The following is a 27,364-nucleotide window of genomic DNA, read 5'->3' as shown; positions in this document are numbered from 1 at the left end:
GCCTTTACAGAGAATGGTCCAAAAAAAGAGATATATACAGTGAGTGGCTGTTGTGTGGACGAAAATGCCTTGTTGATGTCAGAGGAGACTGGGCAGATGAGACGATAGAAAGGAAACAGTAACTCAAATAATCACTTGGTACAACCAAGGTATGCAGAATACCATCTCTGAACGCACACCACATTGAATCTTGAAGCAGATGGGCTAAAGCAGCAAAGGAACACACCGGGTGTCACTCCTGTCAGCTAACTGGAAACTGAGGCTACAATTGGCATAGGATCACCAAAATTGGACAATACAAGATTGAAAAGACGTTGCCTAGTCTGATGAGTCTCAATTTCAGCTGCGACATTCAGATAGTAGGGTCAGAATATAGCGTGAACAACATAAAAGCATGGATCCATCCTGCCTTGTATCACCGGTTCAGGCTGGTGGTGCAAAGATGTGGGGGATATTTTCTTGGCACACTTTGGGTTTCTTAGTACCAATTGAACATCGTTTAAAACTCCACAGGCCTACCTGAGTATTGTTGCTGACCATGTCCATCCCTTTATGACTACAGTGTCCCCATCTTCTGATGGCTCCTTCCAGCAGGATAATGCTCCATGTCACAAAGCTCAAATCATCTCACCACTGGTTTCTTGAACATGGCAATGAGGTCACTGTACTCATATGGCCTCCACAGAATTGCCGATCTGAACATACATTTTTAGCAACATTTATGGCACTTTTCCACTGCAAGTACTGTCTCGGCTCTATTCGGCCCTGCTTGTCCCGGTTTGCTTTTCCACTGCTGGTACCGCATGGTACGGTATTGGAACGGTTCGGTACGGTATGGTTTGCTTTTCCACTAAAGTTGTACTAAAGTTAAGTGGGTGGGATAACAACGATTCTCTGACCAATCAGTGGCTAGCAGTGACTGCATGCAAAGGATTGTGGGATATGGTACCGGTATGGTACCTCATGGAACCACAATCGAGGTGGTACTGTTTTTGAGAGCCGTACCGTTCGGTTCCATGCAATGGAAAAGCGCCGCCGTACCGTACCATTCCTACACTGTACCATGCGGTACCAGCAGTGGAAAAGCACAAAAGCGAGCCGAACCGTTCGGTTCCATGCAGTGGAAAAGCGCCACTATTGGCATTTCAGACCTTGCAAGGATTGCGTTAGTAGCTAGCTCACTGATTTTACTGGTTCCCTAAAATCGCTCCTTATTGGAATCAGTCCACTCCGCTTTGATGTTCAGTTATGGGTGAACAATGAAGGATGGTATCAAACACAACATTCATTAACATTCCAACAGCAAGATCTTTAGAGTGCCAGACATTACCACACCTTTGGGAGTCTCATCTCTTGCTACACCCCCCCCCCTTTTCCTATGTAAATGGAATACAATAAGAGGTCCCTCTTGTAATGAAGCAAAATCAATTTCCAAAAGTTGACCCCTTAATGTGCCATTACAAACCAAAGGAAAGTAACGTCCTAACCAGGATTTGTTCTGCACCTCGAATTTCACTCTTACATCGGAGATGCCTGCAGACACATAGAATTATACAGATCCACCGACATGATCCCGGATGAAAGCCTCCTCCTCTCAGTATCTCCAGGGAATCTCCAGAGCTTGCTATTTACTAGAAATTCAGCTAAGAAAGCTAAACACTTAAATTTACTAAATCGGTTGTTCAACGTAAAAATAACATTCTGAAGTGAAGTGTAAATCAACAGTAAATGGCCCAACGCAGCTGGGAAAATCATTGGGGTGTTCTTTTATATACAGTATGTACGAGACATCCACCAAATACATGCGATTAGGGAAGCAAGCAAAATATCTTAAGCATATCAAGTTAAAGCGGTAGTAAAGTCTCGAGAGGAAAATTGAAAGAAATGGTCCCCCTCCAGGTTTAGAGCAGAACTTCACACACTCAATCAACTCTGACTATTTTTAATCCTTCTGCTGCTACAATTAGTAAATAGATAGGATGTATATCATATTTGCCTGTTTTAAAAACTTTTGTGTTATTTCCGGTTTTCCATGCCTAGGCAAATTATGCCACACATCCCAGGAGTCTTCAGTAGAGTCAGTCATTCTAAGCTATGCACACCCTCTCCTGCTTGCATGATTGAGCTAAGGGCAGGTGGATTCCAGGAAGTAAATGCTACCTGAATCATCTGCCCTTATTCCAGATGGCCACGGCCACAAATGCTAGGGAGGTGATTTTTAATGTGATTTATCAACAAGATAAAGCATGGAGACATGAATGAATATGTGAGGTTGCTTTTAATATTTAAATGAATTAAATAGCATTTTTGGTTTGTGGTGCTCAGTTTAGGTCATAATGTACTAGTATGCTGGTACATTATGACAGACTTCTCTACAAATGGAGCTCCCCCAGCGATGTGCTGTGAGGGCTCTCCCTACTGCCATCTTCACCCGGTCCTTCTTCCACATTCTGTATTTTTGGCCACTTCAATGAAGAGAGATAACATCACTCAGGCTATTTAAAGACAATTCAAGTTGGGTGCTGAACCTCGGCTCACCACCAGGAGAAGCATGAAAGAAAATGGACGCACACCACCACGGAATCCAATGAAGAAAAGTTCCATATTGACATAAGTGGTACAAGGTACAGCCGGGTAGGACAGTAGACGCGTTTCACACAACTGCTACGTCCTTGTTCACATTTTTGGCCACTTGACTGGCTGAACCGAGGTGATGTCATTCCCGTGCATGTGAATGCGAGTTCCATTGCCAAGGCCTTAAATGTTGGCCGAACTGCGCTCAGTTCACATTACCCGCTGACAGGTACAGTGGAAATTCATTAGAGGTCTCTTCTGTTAAAAAAGCCTGCTTATTAGCGGTTTTTCAAGTACTGCCACTTTAATAACATCACCCAGGATGCCCGCCGGCCTTTTTACAATTTGAAGCATGCCATTGGACAGCTGTGATTTAGCGGTGGTAGCAATAGCACGATTAAAGGAATGACTTCTGGCTGGCAGCAGCCAGAGGTTTGGGCGGCAGAATCTGGCCATTTAGTTTGCCTCTTTGGCAAAAAGTTGGGGTTACATACATATTTGGCAAGGTCTGTCCAGCTTAACCCAAGTGTGTAAGTATTTTTTTATGTTACTATTTTACATCCTCGTACAATGTTCACTAAGAAACATAGCCAAAAGTTCTGAGTTTATTCACACTCTCCGCTACCACCAACTGTTCCACATCCTTACAGCTCTTACAGTAAAGAACCCCTTACACAGTTTAGGATTGAAGCACTTCTCATTCAACTTCATTGTGTGGCCATGTGTCTTTTTTAGAGACCTTAGGTTAAGTAGTTTCCTCCCAATGATAGTCAGAATTGAAAGATTTGTATAGTGTGATCATATTCCCTATTAAGCATCCATTCTCCAGAGGGTAATACGTTTCATTCCTATGCAGATGACACCTAAATCTAATTTTTCTACCCCCTTCAGTCTCCTCACACATCACTAATTTACTAACTGACATATCAGTCTGGATGTCACACCACGTCCTCAAACTCAATCTAAAACCAAGCTCATATTTATTCCCTACATGCCCCTTCCCCTGACTTCAATATCAAGATCAATGGCACAACTATCAAGCCATTGCCACATGCCAGGTTGCTACGTGCCCCTTCCCCTGACTTCACTATCAAGATCAATGGCACAACTATCAAGCCATCGCCACATGCCAGGTTGCTAGATGTAGTCCTGGACTCTGAACTCTCCTTTTGGCCCAACATCCAATCACTTTTCAAAGCATGCCGCCGCAACCTCCACAACATCTCCAAAATACACCCATTACAACCAATGACACAACAAAGCTTCCAATTCATTTCCTAGTTATCTTCTACCTTGACTACTGCAACTCCCTCTTCATTGGCTTACCTTTACATAGGCTATCCTCCCTTCAGTCCATCATGAATGCTGCTGCCAGCCTCATTCACCTTACCAACCTTTCAGTGTCTGCTACCCCTCTTTGCCAATCCCTCCCTTGGCTTCCGCTCACCCAACTAATACATTCATTCTTCCTAAAACCTCCTGTTCTCCAGCTCCCTTTTCACCTCCTCCAATTCTCATCTCCAGGACTTCATCAATGCATCTCCCATCCTATGGAATTCCCTACCCCAATCTGTCAAACTATCTTCTACTCTGTGCACTTTTAGGCGATCCCTGAAAACCCTTCTCTTTAGACAAACCTATCCTGCCCCCACCTAACAACTGTGCTTCCATTTTCTCCATCAGCTCATCCCCCACATTTATTGCCTTTTGTATCACTTGACCCTCCCTTTAAATTGTAAGCTCTAACAAGCAGGGCCCTCCAAATCCTCCTGTATTGAATTGTACTGAAACTGTACTGCCTCCTATTATGTTGTAAAGCATTGTGCAAATTGTTGGCGCTATAAAAATCCAGTAAAATAATAATAATTTTTGTAGTAGTTACTCATATCTGAGGTCCTCCAGCCCCCTTAGAAGCTTTGTTGCCCTTTTCTGCATTCTCTTCAACCACATCCTGTGAGGACTGGTGACCAGAACCTGACGGTATACTCAAGATGTCGCCAAACCAGAGTTTTGTAGAGTGGTAGAATTATAGTTTTATCTTTTGAATAAATATAATTGTAATGCCTTCTAATAGTCTGCTAGCTCAAACACGTGGTTGAACCCAAACTTCATCCCTACTGCTGACCAAAAGTTAGACTAAACTGTCAATACTCTGGATGGTTGAGTGACAAGCCACATGGCTTTCCCATCTAAAATTTAGAAAGCATTTTATGGTAGGTAGATAGGAATGAACAAAATCATTGTACAACGTGCTTTGTGACGTTTTATTGGTATGGATATAAATATACGATTATTAAATATGAATAAGCTCAACATACTGTGGAAATTAGAATACAAATCTGAGTTCCCATGGCCAGGACAAATGCTGCCAAATCACATATTTACATGACCTCTACCCCGACAGCCAATAAAGAGAATTAGGAGGAGACTGCTCAGGTCATCACTTCAAAGGCAACAAGCGGAGGGGTAATAACATTATTCTAAGTAGAAAATTATGCCAACTTGCTACATAATAGACTTAGCATGAAACCAATAACACAAATAATCTAATTTATGTCACTTATGCCAGTAGACTAGAGTGGGCGTGGGATAATTGTATTTTATGCTTTTCATGTTGTTTAAACCATGTGTGTAAATATATAAATATACAGTACATTTAAAAAATAGGCACAAAATAATACTGTTCTGTATTTAATTTAGCCATTTATTGCATTTTTTTAAAAGGAAGCTGTGTAAGTACCGGATATTGGCTTGATATCAGCAGAGCTTATAGTAGGGGAGGGAGAAGTAGCACAATGAAACATACAGTTGGGCTGCAGTACTTATGTGCTAATAAAAAACATGCTGCTAGGAGGAAGCAGTGTGCTGCTTCTTCTTTCACTGTGCAGTCACAGAACATATATCATACAGTAAAGTGCTGATTGTCACCTAATAAAAACCTGCTAGTAGACTTCAGCAGGCTTTCAATAAGCTTTGGGGCTACTTAAAACTTGTTGAAGGTCCGCTTTTAGGGCTCAAGCTACTTTTGTATATGAATAACGGAGAGATTTTCCTTCAGTACTTGTTCGTATGACACTCATCAGAGAGAGAATGGGGTGATACGCCTTCTCTAATTGTTCTGTATGACAAGCATAAAACAGATAGGAAATGGGGAGATTTTCCTTTGCTAAAAGTTCTGTATGACACCCAACAAACAGTATTTGGTTCTATAGGACACCAATCAGACGGGGAGATTTTCCTTCACCGCTTGTGCTGTATGACACCCATCAGACTGGTAATGGGAACACTTTCCTTCACTACTTTCTGTTTGACACTCACCAAACACACAAGAAATGTGGAGAATTTCCTTCACTACTTGTTCATTTTGACACCCATCAGACAGAACATATGGGGGAGATTTCCCTTCACTACTTGTTCTATAGGACATACAAGTGACAGGAAATGTATAGACTTTCCTCCGCTACATCTTTCTGTAGGACACTCGGACTGGAAAGGGTGAGATTTTTCTTCACTACTTGTTCTGTATGACACCCATTAGACAGGAAATAAGGGAGAGATTTCCTTCCCCAATCATTTTTCATGGCACGCATCAGAAAGGAAAAAGGGACATTTTGGTTCACTACTACTTTTGTACGATACCTATCAAACATGCATGAATATAGGGGGGAGATTTTCTTCCACTGTTTGTTCAGTAAGCAATCCACCAAACAGACATGAAATAGGGAGATTTTCCTTGACTTCTGAATGTATTTGTAGCAATATTTCCAGGTCTTGGGCCTGAGGTGGGTCTGCCATTGTTACCGGTAACACTTCCAAACACTATACAAGTTGTGAACCCAGGTGTGAGAACTGAGACAATGACCATTCCGGCATCTTTGGTTTGTTTTGTTTTATTGTATTTATTGGATGGGAGAAGGGAATGAGTGGGATACTCCTTTGGCTCTTCTAGGCTTAGCTGGGACTTTGTACAAAAATGCTCACTAGCGCTGTCTTGGCGCCAGGTGAATGCCGACCAGCGCTACCTGACGCTTCAAATGCTGCTTGACTGAATTAGTGCTGGAACCTCGACTTTAACTTGTTTTTTAGCTCAGAAACGCCAGGACTGTAGAACTGTTGACTCATGATACTCGATTTAGCTCAAAAGTCAATGAACAGCTCCCTCCAACCCTTCACTGGCTGAGGTAGCTCCTTGTCACTACTTGTGCTGCTGCAACTCTTAACTCTGTACACTACACACTTTACTCTGTCTTCAGGGCCCAACCACGGGTACCCCCTTTACACTTCAGGGTCCTCTTACTAGGCACCCCCTTTACACTAGCTGATTCCTGGATCCCTAGAACCTTCTCCGGAGTGGTCCCCTCTGACACTAGGCAGACCCCCAGGGGCAGTCCACAGTACTCATGACCTTTGTAGGCTTTCCTGGAACTGGACCCCTCTCTCTCTCTGCTGGTTCTCGGCACACTGGATCCCCTCTGCAGCTCAGCTCTGCAACTCTTTGGATTCCCAGGCCGCCACCCGAGACACCCGCTTCCTCTGACTGGAGGAGAGACCGCCGTACTCTCCCTCCTGGGACTCTGCTTCCCGCCAAAGACGCTGCGTCATGCGTTCCCTCAGAACTTATACCCACTCCCACTGGGGTAGATACAGGCCTGAGTGTGTCTCTGATTGGGCTTCCTCCACTGCCCAATGGGAAGCCTGCCATGGAGCCAGTGGACAGACTCCCCTCTCAGCAGACACACCTGGGAGACATGACAGCCAGCTGAAATCATGGACCTGATGTTAGGCAGCCAAGGCCCACTATACTTTTACCTAGCACCTACCTGTAGGGTGCTACATATTTGACACTCGTCAAATACAAACAGGGAAAGTTTCCCTTTACTACTTATTCTGTGCGACCTCTGGACAAAAAGAGAAAGAGGGAAGACATTTCCCAAACAGGCACATCAATTCTTGTCTTTCCCGTTTTATCCAAAAATTTAAACAAAATGGGCTCAGATCCCTGACTATTATATGAAGGTTGCACTACCAATTCAGGGTCCTGCTCTCATGAGGTCTTTAAATTGCAAATGCACTATAGAAAAACTGCATTCTTTGCACCCCATTTCCAACAATATACAGCGTCTGGAAAAGGACAAAAAAAAAAAAAACTTGAAAGGAATTTACTACACACATATTTAGAAAAAAAGGGTGAAGCAACACACCAGGATTTAGAACATAGTGTGGGCCAGCTGTTTTTAACAAGCCTGAAGTGTATTTAATGTGCCAGGAGATTCTCCCCCAGACTCAAGGATCAGAGCACCACAAGGAGAGCTTCACTATCCATTTATCTTCTGCAGAACGCTGTGAGGTCACATCTGTATTGTGTCTAATTATAGTTCCCACAGCCCAAGCAAAACACACAAGACGGATGACATGGGTCAGCCAAGGCACACTCATGCCAGGGTTAGGAGGTGAAGGGGCATGTGGGCTATCATTTCAAGATCTTACAAAAGAGCAGGAAGTGGAAAGACCCTTCGCTGTAGGGTTTAGGTGGCAGATTATCTGATATGATGCAGGCAACCAGTTCCTTAGTCAATCAAACGATGGAGATTACTGCAAATCATGGAGTCAGTAACATAACACTGAGTGTCTAACCACGAGACTGCAGATCCAAGTATGTACAAGAAAAGGGACCCCACATAGGTATCCATTATACACAAGATCTCTCCTAGAGGTATGTGACAGTTATCCGTGGAAGCAATGTTTATGGTGTATCACATGGTTCACACACACCTGAATGTATAACTATCACAGTCATCCTTCTCCCTCCCTCTATTTAACGTCCTGACACGTGTTCATTATTTATGGTTTATAAATAAACCATCATTATCAATAATTTAAATATATTACAAAATTTACAATAATTATCCTTATTATTTATAAATATATTGTTTAGAACACGTGTTTGAAGTACGGGATTCAATCACCTTTTCACTAATCACCCCCCCCTTTCTTTTGGTCAGCTCGTCCTCTTTTCTCCCCTTGGACCATGTGGCGTATTACCCCCCTCAGTCCCGGATCAGGCATATACCCTTTCTGTGCATCCCTGCAACGGACTAACTCCTCGTGCCTAATATTGGACCCCAGAGTCATCCCAGTAATTTACTGATTGATAGTTGACAATATATATTTTTTCTCCCACTTGAGATGTAAGTATTCGACTTTCGTATTTGTCGATACAATTCTTTGACAGCATCGGTGCAATTGTCATTTTTAGTTTTTGGATTAATTAGTTTCTTATTTTAGATTAATTTATAAAGCTCCTGAAGAGTGGATGCAATTTCCACGAAACGCGTAGAGATATGCAATACCTATATGGATCTGGACACGGATCAGGAATCATGCAACATGTATATGACATGTATAATTATGCCATTGTATGATATACTTCAATATGTTTTTAATATATTTATATTTGTGAATTGGGTACATATAGGATATGATATGTTTTAATTGCTTTTCTGATCCATGTCCATACTTATTGTTATTTATTAATTATTTATACCCAATTTTATATATGCTGCGTGATTGTCAATTATCATGTAGCATTAATAAATTCATATTTTTACATACCATCTTCTTTATTACATGCAGCATTGACCTAGTTTAAAGACCCCCTTTTCCCCCTTTTTTTACCCCTTTTTCTTTATGCTTCGATACAGATATAGGGATGGAGGTCCCTGCTGCGATCAACTGCAGATCAACAGCCGCAGATCAACTTTTAATTTTTACCGTGGAAGCAAAGACTTGACAGATACACTCAATGTCAAACAAGCGTTGAAATGTGCAATATGCCGGATAATGGCAGATGGGCAGCAAAAACGGTACGATAAAAAGTGTAGATGTTCCTGGAGAATTACAACCATTTTACTGTAATAGAAGCTGTATGCAGTTTCTCCATTATGCATAAATGTCTGTGCACATGGTGTATTTACCCTTTTGAAGCCAGTGGGAAGCCCTGCTGCACAAGTCCATCCTGCCCTTGACCAAGGCTCAAAGGTAGTTGGTGGGGTTCGCCTTCCTGGCAGCTCAGCACACCTTGGCTAAGGTCTGGCACCAAACGTTTCTTAATTTTGCTGAGGTTAAACAGCATCTCATGGGAACTATGGCTCACAAAAAGAATCCATCCTTACGGATACCCACGCCAAGTTCCTAAAGGTATATTATAAAAATATGTAGGTGACCGTCTATCTGGACTGCACCTTGATATCCATATGATTGCTAGGGAGGTCAATTGTGTGGCAGGACAGTGGACCATGTACTGGGAATGGTCCTTTCCCCTCTGTGGCACCTCTTCTCTTTCAGACAAATTTAAAATGGATGTATTTTTTTTAAGCTGATAGGGATGCTTTACAATACAAAGTAGTGGCGTTGAGACGAAGGCTCAGGTTCACACCTTTGCAGTTTGCTTTTGATCCGATTTTGCAGTGCATTTTTCTTTTTTTGACACAAATTTTTGATGCATTTTTTTAAGCATTTTTTAATGCTTTTTTTGGTCAATTTATTGTTGGGTAGGTTAAAAAAAAATTGCTGCAAAATCGCATACATGCTTTTCTGCAGCTTCTTCTTTGAAGTTTATTGAAACAAAAACGCACGTTTTACTTTTAAAAAAAGTCCCTGGCCTTTTCTAAAAATGCAGCAGCTGAAAAAAGCATAGATGTGAACGTGTCCCATTAGAAACCATGCTAAATGGACTGTAGTGCGATTCTGCAAAAAGCATTAAAAAACACATAGGTGTGAACCAAGCCTTAGATAGCAAATGTGGACCAAAAACCATATCAAAACGTAAACCATGTATAATTATAAAAATCCTAAAGGAAAGTACATTTGTTGGGTGTGCTTTACAATACAAATATGTTTTAACATGTTATGTGTAAAAATATATAAGTGACTGTGTATGTGTATACAGCAGGGTTTTGCGTCAGTTTCGGTACTTGTGCAAATGCACCAATACCTGCAACCGATACTTTCAGGCTCGGTTCCTTCCCCCACTGAGAGCTGAAATGTTAAGAAAAAAAGCCAGCAATTATCGGTTGGCAAGGAGCGGGGCCGCCGTGTTCTTCAGGCTACATTCACACCTGAGCGTAGCGTTTTTCGCGCGTTTTTTACCGCGATTTTACCGCGATTTTTGCGGCGTTTTTTACCGCGATTTTTACCGCGATTTTTGTGCAGGCGTTTTTAGATTGAATAGAGATCAATGGAAAACGCCTGTAATCTGCCCAAAAAGAAGCTCATGTACTTTTTTGAGCGTTGGGCGTTTTGTATACAGCGTCAAAACGCTCAGATGTGAACAGGGGCCATTGAAATGAATAGGATTTGTCTTGTTGGGCGTTTTGAGAGCTGATCCTAGAGCAGAAAAACGCCCCAAAAACGCCCCAAAACGCCTAGATGTGAACGGAGCCTCACAATCGATGACTCATTCCGCTGTCAGTGGGGTTCCCCTGTTGAGAGCTGAAGTGTTAAAGTCATCCAGTAATTGGAGCTGTCAAAAAAAAAAAAAAAAAGCAGCCGACGCCGAATCAAGGAGATAAAAAGAAAAATGGTTTCTTTTTGTATCTTTCGGTTTCTTCATCTACGGATCAAAGGGGATGAACTTCTATCTGCAGATAAAGCCAGTTTTAAGCCTCGTACACACGTACCAATCTTCGGCCGAACGATCGGCCGTCTTTTGTCCAGGGCTGTCGTGTCTGTTGAAAACTGCAAAAGACTGCACACGAATTTTGTCGGCCAACAACAGCCGACTGCAGAAGTGATGTCATGTGATGGTTAACTTTCCTTGTCTTTTTTCTTTTCTGAGCATGCCCAGTCTTGCAAATCTGCTGTCTGACGGCAGAAATCTGTACTGACTGGCGAACAATCGGCCGTTCTGGTGTTGGCCAACAAAAATTTTAATGCTTGCACGACAGATTCTATTCGGCCAAAAATGCGCTCTCGGCTGCATCATACTAACAAGCCTACAATCGGCCGATCGGTCGTCGGCCGAATATTTACGGCCGACAATCGGTACGTGTGTACGGGGCTTTTGGCTCCTTTGCGACCTAAAAGTCACATGTTGAAGCAATGCCTAAGTCGGACCAAAGTAATGCAGGGACTACTTTGAAGTCGTTACAACTTGAAGTCGCACAGTCGAATGGTACTCATTGGAAATCATAGAGTACGACTTTGCAGTCTCAAATCACAGGAAAAGTCATACAAGTGTGAAAGAGGCCTAAAGCAATATGTCAAGTAAGAAATTTTTTTTGTGTATTTTAATAAAAAGTTTCCTCTGTTTAGCCCCTTATTAACCCTTAATTTACTCTAATTAGCCTTAATTAACTCTCTTTTCTCCTCAATTTAATTATTGTTTTCCCTGATTTTTTTTTTTTTTTACTTCTAATTCATAAACTATTTATAACTAAACTTTGTTTGCTTTATTGGTTAATATTTTTACAACTTTAACATATATTTACATGTTTCACATTGAAAAAAGCGCAAAATGTAAAAAAAAATAATTCATTTGTAAATAAATTTATTTATTTAAATAAACAGTAAGTGTATACAGGGCCGCTGATTGGGGGGGGGGGGGGGGACCACCATCCCTCTTGTAGGGGGCCCGAGCACACAGGGGGGCCCACACAGAGAGGGGGGATTAGTGATGGACAACAAATATAGAAATCTTCCTCCAGCACCTGAATCTGATCTGTCCCTCTCCCTGCTATCAGCTTTTATCTGTTGAGAGAGACAGTTGTCTCTCACGATTAATCCCCCTCCATTGTGTGGGCCCCCCTCCCAGCACTTATCTCTGCTCAGGAGTTTATTTGTAAATTGTAACTTTGTTTCTCTCTCTCTGTCTCTCTGATCACTGAGCTCCAACTGCCCAGCCTGTATATTTTTCTCATCTCATCTTCTTTTTTATTTAACATAGTTTTTCTTTTAGATTTAGCAGGAATTATGTGAGTTATGTTCTATTTGTGTCTGATAATAGTGATTTTGTTGTAATTTTAGCTAAATACATCTTTAATATTTTCTTAGGGGGGCCCTGCCAGGTAGTCTGTACGGGGCCCCGCGATTTCTAAGAGCAGCCCTGTGTGTATATACACATACATAGATACAGACACACTATATTATACATGTGCAGGGAGTATTGGCCTTCAGTGCAGTCCTAATTGAGTACACGCAGTTCACCCTTCACTCCCATATGAATGTATACCCCTGGGGTTTGTATTACTTCGGGAAAATGACACAAAAGAAGACAGATAGATTATCACAGCATAAATCTTCAATTAGTGTCAACCATAACCCCCTGTTGTCAAACATTTTATTCAACACATTTCACAACTCAGATTTTTAAACATTGATCATTTACCTAAAATTCATAGAGATGGAAAGAGAGAATTGTAGTTGTAGTACAGGGAGATTATATAGATATTAGAATTTGGGATTGTACAACCCAGAGGTTTGTGGCTCCTTTACATCCGATGCAGTCGAACATTTGTTTAAAATACAGTATGTACGAATATGCAAGAGAAAGGAATGTATTTCAATGAGCCTAGTTTACAATATTGCAGTGTGCATTTAAAAAAGCAAAGCATGCTGCATTTTTTTTGCAACTACATATACCAGAACACACTGCAAATTATTATTACATGTATAGGTACTTGTATAGCGCTGACAATTTATGTAGCGCTTTACATATATATTACACACTCACATTAGTCCCTGTCCTCCAGGAGCTTACAATCGAAGGTCCCTAACTCACATTCATAAATACATATACTAGAGCCAATTACCCTACCAGCGTTTCTTTGGAGTGTGGGAGAAAACCCACGCAGGCGCAGGGAGAATGTGCAAACTCTATGCAGGTAGTGCTGTGGTTGTGATTTTAACCAACAAACTTCGTGCTACCAGCAAATGCACTGCAGACCAGGGCCGGCTGCCCTGGGCACTGTGGTATCATGTGAGGTTCTAGGAGGGGACATTTTCTTTGGAGGGGATCTATGCTTGTAGGGATGATTAGGGGGCATTTGTGCTAGGAGAGGAAATTTGGGGGGGGGAGGGTAATTTGTGCTGCGGGGGGGGGGGGTTGTTCCCAGACTGGAAATTTGAGAGAGCGCAATTTCTTTTTTTTTTGGGGGGTAGATTTTTTTCCTGACACAATGTCCATAAAACTTGGGGGTTCGGGGGGGGGGGGGGGGGGACAATTTGGCATGTTCGCCCTGGGCTCTAGATGCCCTTGTCCCAGCACTGCTGCAAACACATTACAAATGCATGTACATACCCATTAAAAATGCACACTGAAGGCTGGGATTGGGGTATAAATGAGCCCCTTAATGTGAGTTTAGATTTTTTTTTTCCTGTGAGTCATATTAGTAATTACACTGATCAGCCATAACTTTATGACTACTGATTGGTTAAGTGAATAACATTGATGATCTTATATTTATTTATTGCTGGGTTTTTTTTGGGGGGGGGGGGGATTATTTTTTTAACCACTTAAGCCCCGGAAGATTTTACCCCCTTCCTGACCAGGGGGTATTTTGCGATTCGGCACTGCGTGACTTTAACGGACAATTGCGCGGTCGTGCGACGCTGTACCTAAACGAATTTGACGTCCTTTTTTTCCCACAAACAGAGCTTTCTTTTGGTGGTATTTGATCACCTGTGCGATTTTTTGATCACGCGCTATAAACAAAAAAAGAGCGTCAATTTTGCAAAAATAACAATATTTTTCACATTTTTTTATATGAAATTCCCCCCAAAAAAAAAGTAAAAATCAAAATTTTTTTAAATTTTCGGCCAATTGTTTTATGCTACATATGTTTGGTAAAAAAAAAAAAAAAATCGCAAAAAGCATATTTTGATTGGTTTGCGCAAAAGTTATCGCGTTTACTAACAAAGGGAAAGATTTTTGTCATTTTTGTTGTTTTTTTTTTTAACGCGTAATGGCGGCGATCTGCAATTTTTTTTTGCGGTACTGCGACATTGGGGCGGACAGATCGGACCCTTGACTGACATTTGTGACACTTTTGGGGTTACCAGTGACATTTCTACAGTAATCAGTGCTATACATATGCACTGTTACTGTAAAAATACACTGGTTGTGAAGGGGTTAACTTTATTTGGGAGGGAGGGGCTGTGTGTATCCCTAGGGGCGTGCTTTCTACTGTGATTGGCTGTGGCTTGAGCTGTAAGGACACTGATCAACGGATCTACATACTAGATCCGTTTGATCAGTGTCTTTACAGCGAGGAGAATGACAGGTGGCTTGTTTACACAATCTGCCTGACATTCTCCCTCTCCCCCGCCGATCGCCGAGTGACCGGCGGACATCGGGTCCGCTGGTCACACGCGCGGGGGGGTCCGTGACCACGCGGGGGCGCGCGCTCGCTCCCTAGACCCTCACAAGCTAGTGACGTAGCCCTACGTCACTTTGCCTGTGAGGGGCTGACTGCCGACGTAGATCGGCGTTAGGCAGTCGGCAAGTGGTTAAGTAGGTAGCTATAGTTCTGATTAAATAATGGAAAGTCACAATAAAAATCAATACACATTCATGAGAATGGATATTCCCACTGACAAATATGAAACATCTTACCTTGGTGAAGAACACCGTGAGATGCGTTTCGCTGCCAATCACCCAAATCGGATACTTCGGAGACTTCAGGAAACCGCCTACCTGGGAAATGAAAGACAATTTAAAAATGTGTTTCAGGCAACAAGTGAAAATACAAAACTATCCAGTAAACACAACTGTGCTGAAGTTGATGGAGTTTAACATGTATCTGAACCGACATCCTTCGATGTGGTGGCTTCATTCGTTTTCTTTTCCCAGGCATTGTTCCATTATTATCTGGTTGGGTAGAAGTACTTTGGCAGGTAAAATGGTTCAAAATATGTATTTCATGCATTTTAACGGTTTGTCTGAAGTACAGCTTTAAAGTGCAAGTTGAGAAAGTCCCGCTATGCAACTGTATATTATTATTATACTGTGGTTACTTATATAGAACCTAAATTTACATATATATTTAGTGCTTTACATATACAGTGCCTTGAAAAAGTATTCACACCCCTTGAAATTTTCCACATTTTGTCATGTTTTAACCAAAAATGTAAATGTATTTTATTGGGATTTTATGTGATAGACCAACACAAAGTGGCACATAATTGTGAGCTGAAAGGAAAATGATTTTCAAATTTTTTAGAAATAAAATATCTGAAAAGTGTGGTGTGCATTTGTATTCAGCCCCCTTTACTCTGATACCATTAACTAGAATCTAGTAGAACCAATTGCCTTCAGAAGTCACTAATTAGTAAACAGAGTCCACCTGTGTGTAATGTAATCTCAGTATAAATACAGCTGTTCTGTGAAGCCCTCAGAGGTTTGTTAACCTTCGTGAACAAACCGCACCATGAAGGCCAAGGAACACACCAGACAGGTCAGGGATAAAGTTGTGGAGAAGTTTAAAGCAGGGTTAGGTTATAAAAAATATCCCAAGCTTTGAACATCACACGGAGCACTGTTCAATCCATCATCCAAAAATGGAAAGAGTATGGCACAACTGCAAACCTACCAAGACATGGCCGTCCACCTAAACGGACAGGCCGGGCAAGGAGAGCATTAATCAGAAAAGCAGCCAAGAGGCCCATGGTAACTCTGGAGGAGCTGCAGAGATCCACAGCTCAGGTGGGAGAATCAGTCCACACAGGATAACTATTAGTCGTGCACTCCACAAATCTGCCCTTTATGGAAGAGTGGCAAGAAGAAAGACATTGGTGAAAGAAAGCCATAAGAAGTCCCGTTTACAGTTTGCGAGAAGCCATGTGGGGGACACAGCAAACATGTGGAAGAAGGTGCTCTGGTCAGATGAAACCAAAGTTGAACTTTTTAGCCTAAAAGCAAAACGCTATGTGTGGTGGAAAACGAACACCGCACATCACCCTGAACACACCATCCCCACTGTGAAACATGGTGGTGGCAGCATCATGTGGTGGGGATACTTTTCTTTAGCAGGGAACAGGGAAGCTGGTCATATTTGATGGGAAGATGGATGGAGCCAAATACAGGGCAATCTTAAAGGAAAACATGTTAGAGTCTGCAAAAGACTTGAGACTGGTGCGAAAGTTCCCCTTCCAGCAGGACAATGACCATAAAACATACAGCCAGAGCTACAATGGACTGGTTTAGGTCAAAGCATCTTCATGTGTTAGAATGGCCCAGTCAAAGTCCAGACCTAAATCCAATTGAGAATCTGTGGCAAGACTTGAAAATTGCTGTTCACAGACGCTCTCCATCCAATCTGACAGAGCTTGAGCTATTTTGCAAAGAAGAATGGGCAAAATTGTCACTCTCTAGATGTGTAAAGCTGGTAGAGACATCCCCAAAAAGACTTGCAGCTGTAATTGCAAGGAAAGGTGGTTCTACAAAGTATTGACTCGGGGAGCTGAATACAAATGTATGCCACACATTTCACATATTTGTAAAACATTTTGAAAACCATTCATCATTTTCCTTCCACTTCACAATTATGTGCCACTTTGTGTTGGTCTATCACACAAAATTCCAATAAAATACAACAACATTTTTGGTTGTAACATGACAAAATGTGGAAAATTTCAAGGGGTGTGAATACTTTTTCATGGCACTGCATATTGTACATTCACATCAGTGTCTGTCCTCAATGAGCTTACAATCGAAGTTCCATAACTCACAATGCATACATATAGTAGGGCTAATTTAGACAGGAGCAAATTAACCTACCAGCATGCTCCCGATCTCCACAATATATCCCTTGAATATCATATGTGCTTCTAATCTTAACAGCCAGGGGCTCAGGTGACGCATTAAAAGCCTTTACAGGTTACCACTTTAGATCTACAGAGGCGGCTTCTTAGTGCAAGAATTACTTCCTATGATCTGACATTTGCAGAAATACCTCAATGTGGGACAAACGCCGTTTGTGTGGGTGCAGGACCGATGCGCACATTTGCCTTTGCACGTTACGTTCCGGTTGCTATTACAAGAGAGCCGACCGTCGGCTTTAAAAAACACTGCCGAGGTGATGCCTGCAGCTGCAAGCATCACATCGGTACAACCACTTCCAAGAACAATTACCAATTACGTACTGGGTAGGTGTGCAGCACCCTCTAGCTTTAGTGTGCTAGTGTAGGTAAATTGTTTGGCTTGGCTGGTAGCCAAGCCTGTGTTTTGGATCTGGGTCAGGTTTTAAGTTACTCAGGGAGGCTGGATGACTCAGCAGCAGCATCTTTGTTGACTCCACCTGCTTGCTGGAAAGTTGAAGAAGTTTCCAGAAGCAACTGGTAGGAGTCTAGGAGGAGCTGTCTGTACTATTTATGAGGGCCCAAGCAAATCCCCATGAGGACTGGAAGGGGCAGGCAAATCATATATACTCAGAGTCAGTCAAGCAGGGGCAGTGTGGAGTTCGGGTGGAAGCTAGGGATGGAGCGCAGAGGAGGCTGTCGGTGGCCCTTGAGGGTAACCCCCTAGTCTTGGGGGGGGGGGGGACCTTGGGCCTGGGGCTCAGGTGCAGGAGGGATCTTCTGACAACACAAGGAGTCCTGTCCACAGGCATGGGAGCAAATGTGAGGACAGCAGGAGCCAGTGAGCATGTCCGGGAGAAGACAGCTAAGTGGCTTGTGAGTCATTTAGGAAGCCCGAGAGACAGCCCGAGAGGACTGAGGAGTGACAGTCTGAGATGGTTGTAGTGTCAGTCTGGGAGGACTGTGGAAGATTAGCCAGGACTCAGTGCCTGAAGAGGTGGTGCTAGGATCAGTAGCCACAGGAAGGTAGCTGGACACTGGGACTTTTCTACACACCAGCAATCCCTGCCTGTAAAGGGCTTACTGGATCTGGCTGAATGCCTTGTCGGATCCCCCAAACAGTGTTCCAGCTAGTCCTGAGTGTTCTGCAAGCAAGTGATGTGCAGGAGGCAGAAGAGGAGTGTATATGGGTTGTATGTAGTTGTGTCTCTGAAGAGTTGTTTTGCTGAAAAGTCAAGTGGGCATCCTATAATATCCTTATTCCCATCAAAGTTGAATACCCCTAATATACAAAACAAAGTTTACTGACTCAAGTGTGATTTCGAAATTCAGTGTGCCTGACTGTGCAGAGTGGGGGGATCCCTATTCACCAGCCGCTCCTACGGGGGTATGCCAATGCCATGCCATTTGGCGACAAGTGGGTAATATATCAAAGATACTGCCAGGAATAAATAAATAAAAATTAAAAGCTTTATAAACTGACAGGAGCCATAGGCTATCAGACAAAACAGGTCAACTTACACGATGGCCTTCAATTTGACAATGAGATGGCATTCTCCTTTGAGAGAATACAAGTCAAAATCATAACCTACCTACCCTGTTTCCCTGAAAATAAGCCCTACCCCGAAAATAAGACCTAGCGTGATTTTTGAGGATGGCTGCAATATAAGCCCTACCCCAAAAATAAGCCCTAGTTAAAATCCCTGTAAAAACATGTAAGCCGTTTTGTAAAAAGATTATATAATGTGCAGTGTGTCTGTTTGTAACTATATTGGGGAAAATATCTTTTTTACAGTGCCGCTGGGCGCTCATGTTACCAGCGGGAGATCTTCTCCTCTCCTCCCGGCTAACGTTAGCGGCCCCTCCCTCAACAGTGCTCAAAGCAGGGCTGACATAAGCTGGGATCTCGACCCCATCCTCTGCAGTATTCAGGGCAGGGAAGAAGAGCCCTGGCGGGTCAAGTGAGCACCCAGCGGCGCTGTAAATAAGGTATTTTTCACAATAAAGTTACAAATGGAGACTCACTGGACATTATATAATCTTTTAACAAAACACATTGCATAATTTTTTAATGATTTTAACCAAGGTTTTTTTTTTTGGGGGATTACAGAATGTTATAATGCTGACTCCTGAGCTGACAGGGGAAGAGGAGAAAAGAAGACAGGGGACACAAAAACTTCTTAAAAATATTTAATTTTGTTCCAGGTTTTTTTTTTAAATCTAGAGAGGGGTAAATGACACAGCACAAGGTGCTGTCTATAATGCTAGGATCAGGATATATATATATATATATATTTTTTTTTTTTTTTTTAGGGTTACAGCCACTTTAACCACTTTACCACCGGAGGATTTTCCTGCTAAAAGACCAGGGGTTTTATTGCGATTTTTTACTGCGTGACTTTAACGGACAATTGCGCGGTCGTGCCACTCTGTACCGAAATAAATTTCACTTTCCTTTTTTTCCCACAAACAGAGCTTTCTTTTGGTGGTATTTGATCACCTGTGCGATTTTTTGATCACGCGCTATAAACAAAAAAGAGCGTCATTTTTGCAAAAATAACAATATTTTTCAAATTTTTTTATATGAAATTCCCCCCCAAAAAAAAAATGTAAAAATCAAAATTTTTTAACATTTTCGGCCAATTTGTTTTACGCTACCTATGTTTGGTAAAAAAAAAAAAATCGCAAAAAGCGTATTTTGATTGGTTTGCGCAAGTTATCGCGTTTACTAACAAAGGGAAAGATTTTTGTCATTTTTGGTGTTTTTTTTTTTTAACGAGTAATGGCGGCGATCTGCGATTTTTTTTTGCGGTACTGTGACATTGCGGCGGACAGATCGGACCCTTGACTGACATTTTTGACACTTTTCGGGGTACCAGTGACATTACTGCAGTAATCAGTGCTATATATATGCACTGTTACTGCAAAAATGACACTGGCAGGGAAGGGGTTAACTGTATTGGACAGGGAGGGGTTAAGTGTGTCCTAGGGGCGTGCTTCTAACTGTAGTGGGACATTCCTATTGGTGTAAAAAAAAAGATCAACGGTTCTACATAGTAGAACCGTCTGATCTTCATTTTTACACAGGGAGAACTGACAGGCGGCTTGTTTACATAAGCCGCTCTGTCTTTCTCCCGCTGTACCGGCGATCGTAGTGTGACCGGCGGACATCGGGTCCGCCAGTCACACTCCCGCAATCCTCCGTGAACGAGCCGAGGCGGGCGCGCGCCCGCTATTGGCTCTAGAAGGAGTGACAGGCGAGTGACGTAGACCTACGTCACTCTGCCTGGCCGGGGCCGACTGCCGCAGTAAATATACTGTGCGCAGTCGGCAAGTGGTTAAGATCGTCCTTATACATACCGTAAATAAATAAGACATCCCCTGAAAATAAGCCCCAGTGTGCTTTTTGTAGCCAAAATTAATATAAGACCCAGCCTTATTTTCGGGGAAACACGGTATCCGAGAAAGGCAAGACTAAGTCTATTTTAACAGTGAGGATTTTTATTCTTCCACAGGTCACTCAACAGGTTCTCTTTAAGTGGATTTCTACCTTTTTCCATCTAAATTAACAACAGCCCTGCTTTTTTTTACACTCACATTTTCCCATTCACAGAACATCAGATAACTATTTTTATTACACTTTAAACTTCAAAACACCATCTGAGAGATAAAAGCATAAACAAGGAGTAAAAATATCTGGTGTGGTTTTTGTTAGGAAACAGATTACACGGTTTGGAAGTTCCTGGAAGGTGTCTAAGTCCCTCTCTGATGGTGTACATTCATATATATATAAATAAAAAAAGGCCGATTTAAAACAAGAAAATTCTTCTCCTTTTATAGATGTACATGGAAAACATGGTCGGACATCTGTTGCTGGGTGAAGTAGCATGTTCATACATGCGCATTACTTATCAGAGGTCACAAAAAACTGGTAAGAAGATTTACAAATGTTTCTACTGCTTAGTTTTTAACTTATCATGAGCAGATAAAATGTGACTCTTCTTTATTAAAAAAAATAATAATAAATTACATCAAAATAACAGCACAATAGTAAAATATAAAATATCTCCTGCAGTAATTTCTTTCTGCCACTAGATGTCCTCAGTCTTCCAGGTTAAATGACAGTCAGCATCATTCAACCTGCCATTTTAAGCCCTTGGCTGTCAGGGACCTTCCCCCTGGGGTGATGTCATCACTCAGCCTTTATTCAAAGCAGGGGCATAACTACAGGGGTTGCAATTGCAACTGGGCCCCATGCTCCAGGGGGCCTGTGCGGCTCCCCTGTAAACCTGGATAGAAGGGGCGGGGGGGGGCAGCATGTTGAGAAATTACTGTCCATTTTCCTCCTGTAGTTGCAGGAGGAAAATGGAGGAGATTGGTTCCTCTGTATGCTGCCCCGCCACTCCTCCTATCCAGTCCACTTGTGTTCTGTTGTCTCTGGGCCCCTGTGTGCTCCCCTGCTCCCCCCCCCCACCACCCCACCCCCACTGTGCTCCCTTCCCTCTCCTGCTGGCTGCTGCAGGGGATGTGTCATAATAAAGAACCAGGAAGGTGTCGGTAAATATGTAATTTACAGATCCTTCCTTTTCTGAATGGACAGAGTCATAGTCAGTGACATTGTAAAAAAATTAAATAAAATGATAAAAAATACAATTAAAATACCAAAAAATAAAATCTACTGACACCAGTGGGTGAACTTCCAGGATCGCAAAGGTCACACCTGCAACAGGGCCCTGGCATTCCACCACCATGGGGAGTCCCCAAGATGGCAAGAAGGGGGCCCACTGCAGAACTTGTGAAAGGGTCCCGCTGCAGGACCATAAAAAAGGGCCCGCAAAAATAGTAAAGGGCCCCAGGCATGAAGGGAAGGGCCCCAACCAGGGGTCCGGGGGCCCCTTCATGGTTTTTTGCACTGGGGCCCTGAGGGTTCTAGTTACACCTCTGATTCAAATTAAACAGATTAGCTCGCTAGGCACACACTAGCGAGCTAATCCGTTTAATCCAGCGGGCTAAATGAAAAAAAAAAAAAAAAAAACAGAAAGGGCACTTTGGTCACTGTACTAATTAAGTGATGTTACTACGGCAATCTCCCCGGCTAAGCTATTGTGTTCTGACAGACAGACTGTCCCCCCACCACTGGCTGCCAGCGCTGATCGGATGCTTGTTTTCCAGCCTGCCCGTTCGACAGAAGAGGTCATTAAGCTCCTCTTATCTATCCTCATAGCTGAGCTCCCCCATGCCTCTTATCAGTACCTTGCTGTCTGGCTGCTATTCACCTCAACTTGTGTCTTGACTATGTTCCTGTGACTTTTATGATGCTCTAACATCTGGTCTACAGTCACATACCCAGCAGCTGCACAAACCCAGTCCTACCTGCAACACCGGTACTCGTGCCACTCCATGTTCTTACATTCCCTGCCACCACTTTCAGGGATGTTGAATTGGAGGTGCAAGAGAAGCCACCCCAACAACTCAGTCTTTACCAGGTATGTGTCAACAGCACAACTCAAGTATGTGATGCAATTTTAAAGGAAAACTATAGTAGCCCGTTCACATACAAGTGTGGGTTACAATATGTGCTGCAATGCTCATGAAACAGTATGAATAAAGCCTACATGTTTTCAGCTGGTCTAGTCTAAATAAAAACTGTCTAAGTGTGATCGATGCTGGAGGTGTGCATAGCCAGTTGGTACACATTTCCATATATGGTGGTCCTGCCCAAGAATCAAACCTTACTGGTCAGCCATATTTCAACTAAGCTGTCTTATTACAGGTAGAACATGGCCAAAGACATAGGAAGTAGACCTCTCCACAATCCCTGGAATAATCAAAAATATCAAAAAGGGCCAGATCCTTAGACACTGGAAGTCCTCTATGACATCGACCTATCTGGAATGGGTTTCCAAGCTAAATTATATAATGTAAATGTAGGAGTAATTGGCCATGCGTAATGAAAATTCACTAAGTTCAGGTACGTGTGGTTTCCATTAGTGATAGACCGATATCAGTTTTTCGTTGCAAATACCGATATTTTGGCCATTGCATCAGTATGGGCCAATATTTTCGTACATTTAAATTTTTTTTACTTGACAGGTACTCTTGTGGAGGGATCTGGGGGTCTGAAGGACCCCAAACCCCTCCTCTGCACTTAAAAGCATGCAAAATGCCAAGTTCGGCTGTTTTGAATGCTGTCTTTTTTTTAAATTTGACGTTGAGTACCCGGGAAGTGATGTCATGAAATCACTCCCAGGTTTTTATATGGAGAACCGATCAGAGCCGAATGCAGCTTTGATTGAGTCTTCGGCGCCCGTGCAGGCTGGTTGCCCCGGTCTCACGGCGGGGCAGGAGACCCGGGTGAGCAGCGGAAGGTGGCAGGAAGGGACATTTCCTTCTTTCTCATAATTTATTCTAATTCCTATTCACCTTGGAAAACATGGCACTTCCCACGACACTTAACCAGACTAAAAAACCAAGATACATTTCCACGGAATCACCGCATTTATCCTAGTTCTCGCCGCGTTTGCATTGATTCTTTTTTTCCCCAACTTGCCAACTGTTATTTTCCGTGGATTATACTCCATGTCACCGAGTATACCACCATACCTGAAGTATTGTGTTCAAATGTTGTCTTTGGCTATGGTCATTGGGCCAGATTCTCCAAAAAAACGATTTTTCAATAAAAAAAATAAAAAAAGTCCACGTGTGACTATTTCTACATAAATTGTATAATTCCAGGGCAGCGAATATTCAGATTGCAGGTTTTACAATATGACGTGTCTGCAATGGACCCCGAATGTCCTCTGATTCGGAGAACGCGTACAGTCTGACAGATTACAGTACTTTACATTAAATACAGTAATGTGGAGCAATTAAATAAAATAAGAGTGGGTGGGCAGCCAGTAATTAAAGGGAGGATGTACTTAGCTTGTGGTTATGACTCATTTACAGGAGATTCTCAATATAAAAGTAAACAAACTTCAAGGCTGAACTGAACTCCTTACTGTATGCTTTCCTTTTCTTGAGAACTTTACCCAAAATAGGGAATGCACGTTCCAGTTACATAAAACATCCAGGCTACCAGATATTAAAAGCATACAGCGGGTAAAATAAGTACCGTATTGAACACATCACCATTTTTCTAGGTAAATAGATTTCTAAAGGTGCTATTTACATGAAATGTTCACCACATGTTGGTAACAACCCATTCATTCAATACAAAGAAATCAAACAAATAAGTTCAGAAATGAAGTTATGTGTAATAAAATGGAATTACACAGGGAAAAAGTATTGAACACATGAAGAAAGGGAGTTGCAAAAAGGCATAGAAAAGCCGTGACATCAGCTGAGATCTCTCCGTAATTAGAAAGCAATCCTGCCCCTTGTCAGTGTAAATTAAGATCAGCTGGTTTAGTCTCAACTGATGGCCTATAAAAAGGTGTTTCATAACCAAGGTGTCACACAAACATCTCATGATGAGTAAAAGCAAAGACCTCTCAAGACCTTCGCAAACCCTATTGTTGCAAAACGTACTGATGGCATTGGTTACAGAAGATTTCTAAACATTTTGACTTTTCCAGTGAGCACTGTTGGGGCCATAATCCAGAAATGGAAAGAACATTATTTCACCATAAAACGGCCACGACAAGGTGCAAGATTTCTGACAGAGGAGTGAAAAGAATTATCAGAAGAGTTGTCCAAGATCCAGGGACTACTTGTGGCAAGCTTCAGAAAGACATGGAATTAGCAGGTACAACTGTTTCAAAGAAAACAATTAAGTAATGCACTCAACTGCCATGGCCTGTATGCACGCTCACCATACAAGACACTATTGCTAAGGAAAAAGCATGTTGAATCTCGTTTCAAGTTAGCTGCACCACATTTAGACAATCCTGGGAAATACGGGGAGAATATAATCTGGTCAGATGAGACCAAAATTGATTTCTTAGGATGCCATAATACACACCCTGTTTGGAGGTCAAATGGTACTTGCACATCACCCAAAAATCACCCCCATACCAACAGTGAAGTTTGGAGGTGGGAACATCATGGTGTGGAGCTGTTTTTCAGCATACGAAACTGGCAAACTTGATATGATTGAAGAAAGGATGAATGGAAAAATGTACCAAGACATTCTTGATAAAAATCTGTTGCCATCTACCAGGATGATGAAGATGAAACGAGGGTGGAAATTTCACCAAGACAATGATCCCAAACACAAAGCCAAGGAAAATAAAGCTGCTAGAATGGCCCAGCCAATCACCTGACTTGAGTCTAATAGAAAATCAATGGAAAAACTGAAGATCAGAGTTTATAGAAGAGGCCAATGGAACCTTCAAGATTTAAAGATTTGATTTGTGTGAAAGAATGGGCCAAAATAACACCTCAACAATGCATGCAACTAGTTTACTTATACAGGAGACATCTTGAAGCTGTCATTATATATATATATATATATATATATATATATATATATATATATATATATATATATATATATATAACACTTTTAACCACTTAAGCCCCAGAGGATTTGGCTGCCCAGGCCCCATTTTGCGATTCGGCACTGTGTGACTTTAACGGAAAATTGCACGGTTGTGTGACACTGTACCCAAATGAAATTGACGTCCTATTTTTCCCACAAACAGAGCTTTCTTTTGGTGGTATTTGATCACCTGTGCGATTTTTACTTTTTGCGCTATAAACAAAAAAAGAGCGACAATTTTGAAAAAATAACAATATTTTTCACTTTTTTTATATGAAATTCCCCAAAAAAAAATTTAAAAATCAAAATTTTTTAACATTTTAGGCCAATTTGTTTTCTGCTACATATGTTTGGTAAAAAAAAAAAAAAAAAAAAATCGCAATAAGCGATTTTTGATTGGTTTGAGCAAAAGTTATTGTGTTTACTAACTAAGGGAAAGATTTTTGCCATTTTTATTGTTTTTTTTTTTTTAACGAGCAATGGCGGTGATCTGCAATTTTTTTTGTGGGACTGCGACATTGCAGCAGACAGATCGGACCCTTGACTGACATTTTTGACACTTAATGGGGGTACCAGTGACATTACTACAGTAATCAGTGCTATACATTTGCACTGTTACTGTAAATATGACACTGGCAGGGAAGGGGTTAACTTTATTGGTGATGCAGGGGTCAAGTGTGTCCCTAGGGGCGTGCTTCTAACTGTAAAGGGGTGTGGCTAGTGATGTAACCACAGAAACATACGATCCTACATAGCAGGATTGTATGATCTCTGCAGTTAGATGAGGGAGGACGACAGGCGGCTTTGTTTACGTCAGCCGCCTGCCTTTCTCCCTCTCCACCGGGAGATCGCGAGTGACCGGCGGACATCGGGTCCGCTGGTCACACGCGCGCGGACATGTTCGGGAACTAGCGGGGGTGGGAGCGCGCCTCCGGTGGCGCGCGCTTGCCCCCTAGAGGCTCTCAGGCTAGCGACGTAGTACCACGCCACTTTGCCTGTACGGGGCTGACCGCCACAGTAAATACACTGTGGGCGGTCGGCAAGTGGTTAAAAGTACACAGCAACAAGTCCTAACAAAATATTCCCTTTTCATTTTTCCTGCATGATGAATTCTCCACAGGGATTCTCCTGCAGAGCCCTAGAACAGAATCAACCAGCTTTACATAGGTCAGACTAATTGTGTAATCCGATTGGTGCATTGTGGAATTCAGTTTTATTCCAGCTGGTGTTAAGGATTCATATATTCCGATTTAGAAGCAGAAAGGAAGTGCAGCGTAATGGCTTAACCACAAAGCTAACATAGGTCCGATAGCATTACAAGGCTTCTTATTAACACCTACGCTGGTGCAGAACAGAACAGCACAGCCTTTGTCTATGGAATATAATATCTGCACTAAAGAACATCTGAGAACTGAGCTGTGTGCAATGAAGTCCAAACCAGGAATCCATCACCTGAGAACACAATGTGCTGCTATGATCCAAAAAATCTAACAAGTGGATCTGATCTCTATGGAC

General features: G+C 42.2%; 1 protein-coding gene across 1 annotated transcript in view; it reads right to left on the bottom strand.

Moving 5' to 3' along the window:
* Positions 1-27,364, bottom strand: part of MINDY3 (MINDY lysine 48 deubiquitinase 3) — a 255,003-nt gene that overhangs the window by 140,452 nt on the left and 87,187 nt on the right. The window contains exon 11 of the mRNA XM_082257723.1: positions 15,185-15,265. Within this exon, the coding sequence (XP_082113849.1) occupies positions 15,185-15,265 (81 nt within the window). The remainder of the gene's footprint in view (positions 1-15,184; positions 15,266-27,364) is intronic.

This window comes from Pelophylax lessonae (assembly GCF_965119305.1).
Source record: "Pelophylax lessonae genome assembly, chromosome: 5".
In the NCBI taxonomy this organism is placed as follows: domain Eukaryota; kingdom Metazoa; phylum Chordata; class Amphibia; order Anura; family Ranidae; genus Pelophylax; species Pelophylax lessonae.
The sequence above is the reverse complement of the archived record's forward strand: the minus strand, read 5'-3'. Positions and strand labels throughout refer to the sequence as shown.